The 10,558-nt window shown below is 40.1% G+C and overlaps 2 protein-coding genes across 6 annotated transcripts in view; one reads left to right on the top strand and one right to left on the bottom strand.

Annotated features, from left to right (window-relative positions):
- NEK11 (NIMA related kinase 11) overlaps positions 1 to 10,334 on the bottom strand; it is a 113,016-nt gene extending 102,682 nt beyond the window's left edge. For 3 of the 5 annotated variants that reach the window (XM_019616553.2, XM_003207228.4, XM_010712925.3), the window contains exons 1-2: positions 10,231 to 10,334; positions 9,007 to 9,262 (exon numbers count right to left, since the gene is read on the bottom strand). In XM_019616553.2, the coding sequence (XP_019472098.1) occupies positions 9,007 to 9,176 (170 nt within the window). In that variant the 5' untranslated portion in view covers positions 9,177 to 9,262; positions 10,231 to 10,334. Of the gene's footprint in view, positions 1 to 9,006; positions 9,263 to 10,020; positions 10,101 to 10,188 lie in introns of all 5 variants that reach the window. The other 2 variants (XM_019616551.2, XM_010712924.3) reach the window with 2 other exon arrangements.
- The window catches only part of ASTE1 (asteroid homolog 1), a 4,224-nt gene continuing 3,902 nt past the window's right edge, over positions 10,237 to 10,558 (top strand). The window contains exon 1 of the mRNA XM_010713084.3: positions 10,237 to 10,556. Within this exon, the coding sequence (XP_010711386.2) occupies positions 10,279 to 10,556 (278 nt within the window). The 5' untranslated portion in view covers positions 10,237 to 10,278. The remainder of the gene's footprint in view (positions 10,557 to 10,558) is intronic.

Genomic DNA, 10,558 nt, shown 5'->3' with positions numbered 1-10,558 from the left:
AAGCAGAGGAGGTGGGGTGGGGGGGAGTGAGTAGGGAGAGATAAAAGGACGGCTTACAGCTTTATAAAAGCTTATTACTGAGAAGTCTACAAGCATAGACAAAGCAGATCAAGCAATACTAACTGAAGAAATCAACTGTATATACATTTATTGTAAGATAAAAATCTTTTAATGCTTCTCAGAGTATCATATAGTAGTCTTAGAAATCCATGAATTACGTGCAAAACAAAAAGTAAATAACCATCAACACTGAAAAGATATTTCAGAACGCATGAAGGACACACCAAGCAGGCAAAGGAAACATTGAAGTAGGAATTATATTTACTAATGTGTCACATAAGCAGAACAACAGTAACAAAAAACAGGAAAAAAAATGAAAGAAAAATACACTAATTGTCCAATAAATCCAGATTTCATTTCACTCACGGCAGTTATTTTCTCATTACAATGTTCTGAATGCAACAAAGAGCTAGTTCTGCATGGAAGAAACACAATATCCTTGATGCACACTTCAGAGAAAATATCTTGTTGACAAGGGCTGCTCCAAAAATAGTGCCTCCTGTTTTATCATGTTGGGTGGTATGGCAGTCGAGAATGAACCTGTCAATCAATATTCTGTTACATGTTGCAGACATGTAGAGGGGCAGTCTGGCAGAATGGTGTCTAGCACAGAAGTGCAGATGAAGCAAAGATGCAAACTGAATTCCTTCATGCAGAAGAAATGGCTCATTAACATTCACCGATGCTTGCTGAAGGCTTATGGAAACCAAACAGTGGATGTGAGCACAGTGAGGTGGTGGGTGATGCATTACAGCAGTGGTGACAGAGGGTTGGTCACCTCTGCTGAGGTAGATTCTGGTAAGCACAGCATGCAGCCTCTCTTGTTCATCACAGGTGAAACTGCGTAGCTAATGGTAGTGACCATGTTGAAAAATAGTGTTTCATAGCTGAGAATTTCCTCTATCCAACAGTGTTACTGTACTCTTTTATCTTGTAGTTTCCGTGGAAATAAATTGAATGCATTACTTTTGGAAAGACCTACGTACAGAGAGCTACAATAGGCAGCTATATACAAATACTGCAAAACCACACAGAATCTTTGAGGCAGGTGGTCACAATTTGGCCTAAAGTAACATACTGTAACTCTCCATTTTCTTACTAAAATTAGCTTACAACAGCATAAAAATTGAACATTGGTTTCAATAAAATGAATCAGACAGTGGTGACCTCAAAGCATTTGCTTAATTACAAAATCATTACATTCTGTCTCTGCTGTGCACCTCAAAGCACCAATAATTCACCAGCAATGCCTTAAGCACAACTCTGTGCTCAGTGCTGAAAATACTGCTTGTAAACATTACAAAAAAGAATTAAGTCAACCACCAGCCCTGCTTGCTGCCTGCACACAAGATGACAACCTAGTGAGTTGTGATCCCCTGTGGGAGCTCAGCTTTGTGGGGGTGATAAATAGAGTAAACTCAATGTCCATTTGTAGGTACACTCTTAAACTAAAACTCAAGAGCAGAAGCTAACATTAGGAGGTTTCTGTAAGGACCCAGACATTTATTTAGGTCTTGACTCCCCTAGCATTCCTCACATAATATGAAAATCAGGTTTAGCCACTTGAGTGGAAAGCGTGTGGAGGGCAACTTCTTCAGCTACCCTAGCTAAATCAGCAAGAAGTCCCTGTCCATGTCATGGTGTTACCTTCATCTGGGGCTGAGGACGGTTTTGCAACTAAGCAGTGACACGTGGTGTCCCAAGCCTTACATCCAGAAGCAGAGGCACACCTGGCTAAAATAAGCAAAAGCAGCTCATTGAGAAAAGCTTACATAAAAATAAGCGATAACTGGGAAGGTCCTCTATGAACTGCACCTTTGCTCAGTTTCCAAGGAGATCACAAATATCTCTTCAAACACCTAAAATGACCTGAAGGATTTTAACTTTCTTTTTTTACTAAGTAAGGGAGTCAAGAAAAGGCCAACAGCACGATTAGATGAACAAGCACACAGTGACTGTGAGGGAGTCATTTATTATTGTTTTAATCAATTTGGTTTCAAACGGGCGTTCCCTTGGAATGCCTTCAGAGAAGCAAAGGGGCAACAAACGGATTTAGCGACAAAGCAGTCTGCTGGCTGTCACTTGGATATTCATGAGTTACAAAACTCTTCCGCCTTTAGATTTTATTTCATTTGTAATAAGAATCCATAAATAATTGAAAGCCATGTGATAAATTATTCAGTTAAGTTTCCAAGGAATCCTAGTGTGAGCCTGGATTAATGGCATTATGCAAGGCAGGCGCAGAAGCCAGCTGACACCCCACAACTACCACCTGCAGGAGCAGTCCGGGGAGCTTGGCACATCCCAATGTGCTTTCCACCAAGGGCACCTGTAAGAACCTGATGAATATGGATGAGTCAGAAGTCCCCATCCGCCTACTGCTACTTCATCTGCTTGCCTATGCAGGGCTGTGAGCAAGTGAAACTTAACCCAGAGCTCCAATTCACACAGTTGATCAGGAGATTCGCTATCTGTATGGACAGCACTGTCCTTCGGGCTATTGTAAATCTCTGTTACAAAAAGGGATTGTGTTTAATCCTAATTACCTGTTGTGAGTAACTACTCAGGGGGACAAGGATAAAAGTGACTGCAGGGATATCATTACCATGTTGGCCAGAAACAAAAGCAAGCACCTCAAAAAATTGAGAAGCACTTTTGCAAAAATCACATGCCAGTGAAGAAGCCACAAGAGAAACAAAATTCCATGTCCTGCACTTTGAAGTCGATTTGTAAATTTTAAGTAATTTTTTCTGAATATTCAAGAAAATTCAAAACCATACTGACTCTTTGTTTAAAAAAAACCCATGCAAACTCTTTCTTAAAAACAATATTGAAAAGCTTTTCTAATCTCTCAAGCTAAAGACTGTATTTGAGCAAAACAATGACATGGTAGGATTTTATACAATAGTACTGCCTTGATAACTTCTGAGCTGATAAATTTCACTTGTAACGTTGCCAATAAAATTGGTGTTGTAGTTGGACATACAAGTGACTTGAGCTTCGTAGCAAATTAGATCAAATATGCTTCAAAACATTTATCTATTATATACACTGTCAAAGAACTGAACACAGAAAAGATCAAGTAAACTGGCAAGTTGGAGATGAATTCAAAGTATGTAGGTTGCTCCAAAACTTTGTACTTATTATCATGGCAACTACAATAGATACAAAGAGCACAATAACACTATTTGATAGAGCAAATTCTCAGCTACAAAACAGCATTTTTCAATGTAGTCAACACCATTAACTATGCATTTTTGCCGGCAATGAACAAGAACCTGCATGCCTGGCTCATCAAAATCTGCTCATCAAAATCATCCACCCAAAATCTGCATTCATGTCACTGTAGCCGCTGGTGAGACACACCACTCAGCTCACTGTGCTCACATCCACTGGTTGATCTCCACAAATACTCAGCAAGTGTCAGTGAACGTCCATACCGTTTTCCATATGGAGGAATTCAGTTCCACATCTTTGCTTCATCTGCACTTCCATGTCAGATGCCATTTTGTCAGGCTGCCCCTCTGCTGCCATCTGTCATGTGGCTATAAGATGTAATGGAATATTTTTAACATTCTGTACAAAGGAGAGAATTGACCAACTACCAATCACTACTCCACTTGCAGACTTACTGTGCAGTTTCAATCAAACCTGTCAGAAGAGCAGCAATTTCAAGGATGGTATTACATAGTGATCTAAGTAGGAAGTGCAAGAACTGATGGATGGTCAATTAGTGACCCTTGGATGTCAGAAGTTCTACACTGTTTGAGCTGCCAAATGGCACTGTGCATAGCACAATCTCCTCAGCTGTGCAAGTCTTCACAGACAACCACACCTCAACTGGCTGCTTCCTTAGCGTCTAATTAGGTCATACAGAAAGAAAATACAAATATTAGAGGAATACTAGAGGGAAGGAAGAAATCTGAGCTGTGTTTAGAGGAAGAAAATGGAGGACATTCAAGGAAATTGAATGTAGTCGTAACTGTGCTGTGAAAGAGTGGGGCTTCTTGTGATAGGACAAGGGGACATAGGATGCAAGACTGTAGGGAACCAGGCTTACTTTTTGCCACACACAGATTCCATCCAAACTGTAGAGCTGGCCGTCATTGTATTGAGCTCTTGACAAGTGTTATGCATCTACAGTGCAGTTAATCTTGCTAAATAGTAGCAGGATCTTCAAAACACCGACAGATTACACAGCAAGTAGGGCCCAGTCATTTCCCAGGCCTATCACCATCTCCCTGCATGAATGCATGCAAACTATTTAACCTCTCTGTTTCTTGCCCATCTACAAACTGGGTAAAAATATTTCACAGCTCTGAGAAGTGCTCTGAGGTCCCAGGATGGAAAAGGTGCCACATATATGCCAAGAATCATTCCTAATAGACAGGTTTACATAGATCTGGAAAAGTGACTGGGTAGCACTGTTTGTCCCTTGCTACCTAAACAAAGACATAGGTCCAACTTAACTCCTAATGCAACTTCTAGAAAATAAAAAAAGGAAAGAAAAAAAAAAAAACCATATACAGAAGTAATTTTTACCCTTATTAAAGCTACCATTTTTTCTTCCTAGAAGAGTCAACACCAGAGCCTGTAAAAAAAAATAAACTCCACTAATAGGCAACCACTCATCTGCATTCCCATCTACCATGCCTAAATTCAGTTCAAACCTTGGAAAAAGATTAAAAAACAAAGCAAATATTTGCAGGAGGATGCAATCCTTATCTGAACTTCAGTTACATATTACCTAAATCAGTTTGCAATTTGAAATACAGATTTATCAAAGCTCATTTTAGAGAGTAGTAGAACGGAAAGGTAGTGTCGATATTATTATCCTCACTTTTAATGAATGTACAGAAACTGCCTCAAAATCAAAAGATTTGCAAATATCTAGCGGTGAAAATATCAAATAATACAGAAAACAAGCCATTCCGTTTAAACTGGAACTAAGAAGCTTATTTCCTATAAATATCTCTTGTGCCTACCTGAATTTGTGGTCTAAGACGATAAAAACTCTAATCATAGCTTCTTCCCAAAGGCAAGGAAATCTATGATATCTCCCAGACACAAGTTGTCTAGTACAGAAGAAACACTCTTTCACAAAGAAGTCTTCTCCTGGTTAAGGCCTTTGTCTTTATGAGGCCATTATTTTATTCTCTTGTCTGCTGTTTAGTTTCCTAAGTTGCAGGAATTTCTGTCTTTGAGATGTGTAACTCTCTACAATAACTGGTGAGAATCATTCAACAGAATCAAAAGCTCTTGTAGGAGATGGAGAGCAGATGACCTGACTGTCTACACAAGCAAGGAGGACAAAAATCACATTCCCTAGCCAAATATCTAAATGCGAGAACCTGTATTTTTATGAGATTATTACCAAACTCAAGAAGGTTATTTGTCCTGTATTTACACAAAGCAGTTTTGACAAGAGGTAAGTGTAATCTCTAAAGCCAGTGGCTAGTCTGAAATAACTCCATGGGGCACCATCTCAACTCAGAGTACTAATCACTAGCCTGGTTTCCTCCTTCATCCTAGATAACACAACTTGGGAAAGGACAAAAAACAAGTTATATAGGCAGAGAAGTTAAGTAAAATGAGAGCAATCCTGTGGCAGTATTTTTAAGATTATATGACAACTAGAAACGATTTACTGTCTAAAGGAAAATGGAGCTCATCAACACTAGAAAATGTGTTGTATGAGTAGAAATTTTACCTAGCCGAGACATTCAGGTGCTTAGCTATGTATGCAACTGACAGCTGTTTACAGTAACATATAATTTTCTAGTTTAAACAGGGCACGGCAAAATGAAAATGAAAAAGGTTTTCAGAGTCATCTAGTAAGAAAGAAAGCACACTGCACCATAAACATAAAAGGCTATAAAAAATTACAAGTTACAAACTATACAAATTAGGAGATTAAAGAGGAAAGGAATGAGGCATAAAAGGGAATGCTTAAGAGCAATGTGTAGTACGAGACCTACATACACCACCATAACAGCAGTACTTCCTATCCATGTCATCTGTATAGGACACAGCTCAGATGTATCACACAAGAGCTCAGCAAGTCAGCAGTGTGTACGTAAACACTTTTCTTGGTACATTCTGAACCATCTCTGAAACAATAAAAACAGAAATCTAGTTCTGTTGAGGTCACTTGGGACTTAAGTACCTCAATTCCCCTTTTTCTGTCAAAGTGCTTTCAGATCTCTAAGATATATACATATTATACTTTTTTTTGTCAGGTAATAAACATAATTTGGATCACACTCTGAAATGTATTACTCTGAAAGAGTATGAAACATGATGAAAAAACCCACAATTTTTCATCTGAAAACATATGTATTTCCCAAAGGAAAATCTAACAAGCAGTAAGCAGTATATTTTAATCACCTTAAACAATGGACAGGAGAGAGAAGAAAGTACCTAAACTCTAAAGCTCGAGCTTTCACATCACCGGGGCCTCTATTTTTGTCATCTTTTAGCATAGAAATGACAGAAAGTTGGGGCAATCTGCTTTTCAACTTACATTCGTGGTTCAGAGGAACAGAGAAAAACGGTGATACACGAGTCCCCCCTAGTGATAAAATGGTGAACTGCATTATAATATCAGCACCAGATAGTTAAATACTCATGCAGTCATAAAAACAGACTCACAACAGCAACAAAGAAAGTTTTCAAAGAAAAAAATCTGAAGGAAAAAAAAGAAATAGAGGTAATAACTACTTAAAGGCAAAATACATATTCCTGGAGTTTCGAGGTATGGCAGTTTGTTCTGTAGCAGGAAGGGGGGAAAGGGAAGGGGGAAAAGGGAGGAAGAAACTGAGGACCCACAGCTCAATATCCTGTTAATATTCTGAATTCAACCATACTCAAATTCTGAATGGTGACACAAGCCGAGGGAGTCATCCTATCTGAATGGTAAAGGATGCTAACGGGAAAATAAAATTCATAAATTGTTTCTACTAATATTTTCAAAGTTTTCATCTAAAAAAAAAAAATATCAAACCACAGATTGAGCCAAGAGAGATCTAAAACCCAGCCAGAAAAGTCAAAGAACTTAGCGGCCTTCAACCCCGATCCAAGGAGCTGAGAATCTGCAAATTGATGTTGAAGGACAACAAGTGAAAGAACTGTGTCATTGATACACACTTACTAAAGCAGCATTGCCAAGAATGCCTTGTCATTATCAGCACAACTGAAGCATGAGCAAATAAAAAAAAAACGTTCTCTTTATCATGCTAGTGCTCATTGACACATCCATCAGAAAAGATCAATAGACCCCCAGATTTAAAGGAAGAATGTATTTCTGGCTGTCAACTACACTGACTGGATTTTTCACACTTTGAGCAAAAAGCTTCACAAATTTACTGGATTAAAACAGAGATATTCACATTCTAATTTCATTTGTTGGAAGTCTCAAACCAATAGACAAACATTTCTATACAATGAAGACCAATGACATCTAGGCACCCAGCTTCCTGAAGAAGTTTATCTGTCTTTTATGGCTTCAGAATCCTAAGGGGATTATCAGTCAAACTGATGAGACCTGCCTATTTTCAGGCAGGTACAAAAACCAAGATTTGCTGGCAATTAAAAGAAATAATGCTATCAGTAAGGCATACAGCAAATGCAAATGCTGTTTACTGGAATTTCTATAACTATTCCTTCCGAAGTTTCATTTACACAACTGAGTTATAAAGAAAAAGATCAGTACTGTAGCGTTTCTCAGTAACAGTGTCAGTCCTTACAGTGGCATAAAATAATTCCTGAATTCCAACTGGGTGTTACCAAGCATTTGCTGAAAGTAAATAGGAAATCATCAGAAATAAAGAGGGAAGTCTGTTAAAATACGTTCAGAAATTCTGACATTTTCTTGCTCATGTTTAAAACGTCAGCGCTTTAATGGGCGCTGAATGAACCATTACAGAGCTAGACACTGTAGTAGCCAGACTTAGTAGAATAAGGATTCTCATCCTCCACATTTTTTACAAACAGAAGTTTCATCTTGATGAAGAAGGATGAGCAGGGAATGAAAGGCACATGTCCAGCATTTTCATAAGCATTTTGATTAACTTGCAGAACAGAATTTACTTATTAAGTGCAGGGCTTCCACATATAAACCACACACCTGCATTATACTCACACCAATTATACATGTTTACATAATTACTCAATCACAGTTTATAAATTACAATGCTTTAAGCCTTTAAAGAAAAAAAAATTGCTATAAAGAATGCAAATTTGTGAAAACTGACATCCATCCATGCCCTGCTTCGTGTTAGGACAGTGAAGAAATCTACCTCGGTTCTGGATAAATACCAGGTCCTTTGCAGTGTGCATTCTACATTAGCAACTTGTCCAAGGTATGACATTGGGAATAAGTTATTTTCTTGTTTAAATCTGTAGTTGCACAGCTTTAGAAGTAAACATTACTATGGAGAGGAGGGTCAGAGATTTTCCACTCACCTCCCCTCTGTTTTAAGTAATAAATAGAAGTTAGATACAAGCACAATGACACAGACTTATCACACAGAATGGCCTGGCTTGGAAGGGACCTCAAGGATCATGAATCTCCAACCCCTCTCACCACATGCAAGGCCACCAACCTCCACATTTAATACCAGACCAGGCTGCCCAGGGCTCCATCCAGTCTGGCCTTGAACACCTCCAGAGAGAGGCATCCACAACCTCTCTGGGCAGCCTCTTCCAGCACCTCACCACTCTCATAGTAAAGAACTTCCCCCCGACATCCTCCTTATCTCAAAAACTATTTTAAACAAAGAGTCAGCATAAAGCCTGCTCTTCTGTCCTCACTACAGTTGAACAGTAAACACTGCAACATAACACCAAACTTAAGAGTAGAAACAAATCAATGTAAAGAAACATCTACAATGCAAGAATTATGGTCCAAACCGTTTTTTTTTTAAAGTATGTAAAGAGATTACTTACAATTCATCTCCTTGTTTTGCTTTCTTATCAGAAACCAGATACACGCTTCCAAAGCTCCCGTTGCCAAGTTTCCTCTGAATAGTGTATCTCCTTGCGATAGCAGCATCTGAGCAAGCAGAATTAGAACTGGAAACGCTGACATGCTTAGCAGTTTCTTGAAATTTCAGCATTGCTCCGTGTAACAGAAACTACCCAAATTTCTCTAGAATGCAGTTTTCAAATCCTTTTACTCTTCTACAGATGTTCAGAGGAAATACTTAAAACAGAAAGAAAAAGACTTGTTAACACAGTATTCTTAACTAGAAAGCTGTTTACTCTTTCATTTGCCCTTCAACTTCCACCATCTTTCTGCCATCTGTCAGCACTTAAACGAGTGACTGCTACCAGCTTCTGCAAACCAGAGCTTCCCGGCTAACTACAAACCTACAGGATTTTTAACAGCTCTCACTTCTTCCAAAAGTTCTTCCTTTCTCTTTTGCTAGAATAATTTGATCCCAATCCACCTTTCCAAGAGTTTAGCTTTGCTTTGCAGTTCTTTTCTGACTGAGGCCCTAATTCTGCAAACACAGAGAGCGCAGAAGCAAACTTTTGCTGTTACTTTGGCTTACTGTGACTGAAAATGCTTTTGGACTGACTTTGTTTTCTTTTCCTTCCTCATTCCAAACGATAACAAGCAGATACTGCTCCTTACATACTAAAACAATATTGGTATTGTTACTTTGCTTTTTTATTTGCATTGTTTGTTTCAAAGGATCCTCAAATGCAAAGAAGCAGATGTCCTAATATCCGTTCATCAGCACAGCTATTACTGCTGTCTCATCAGCAATGCATATGAAAATGCTTCGCTTCTTTTGGAAAAGAGAAGAAAAAAAGCTTTATTTTACAAACCGCTTAACTTCTGGTGCCAAGGGATTGCCTTCCTACAAACAGGGAGCCTAAATAAAGATTATGAGATTGTAATTTATTTTTTTTTAAACGGTAACCAAATGCGCACCAACCTATTTCAACACCCACCTGCTGAGCTGTCTGCACGCTGCCCCAAGGAGCGCGACTTTGTGGCGAAACGCAGCCAAACTGTCTGTACTACAGACCACCTTAATAACGACACAAACCTCTTTTAGCTTAAAGCCATTCCCCCCCCTCGTCCTCTCGGCACCCTCCCGCGTCAAGCTGGGCGGTTACCTGCCAGCAACCCCGATGCCGCCCTCCGACCCCAGCCCGCACCTCAGCCCGCGGGGCCCGAGCGGCGCCGTTGTCAAGGCGACGCTGCGCATGCGTGCCGAGCCCGGCCGGAGGGCCGCTTCCGCCGCCGCCGCCATGGGCGTCCCGGGGCTGACGGCCTTCGTGGAGGAGTGCGGTTCGTTCTTCGCGGAGCTGCGGGTGCGGGACACCAAGCTGGTGATCGACGGCAGCAGCCTCTACTACCACCTCTTCTTCACCTCCGCCGCCGATTTCCGCCGCGGCGGCGATTACGGCCCGTTCGCGGCGGCCGCGGACGAGTTTTTCGCCGTCCTGCGCTCCTGCGGCGTGGCCGCCTTCGTGGTGCTGGACG

Source organism: Meleagris gallopavo, chromosome 6 (genome assembly GCF_000146605.3).
Source record: "Meleagris gallopavo isolate NT-WF06-2002-E0010 breed Aviagen turkey brand Nicholas breeding stock chromosome 6, Turkey_5.1, whole genome shotgun sequence".
Taxonomy (NCBI): domain Eukaryota; kingdom Metazoa; phylum Chordata; class Aves; order Galliformes; family Phasianidae; genus Meleagris; species Meleagris gallopavo.
This window is presented reverse-complemented; position numbering and strand designations above follow the sequence as displayed.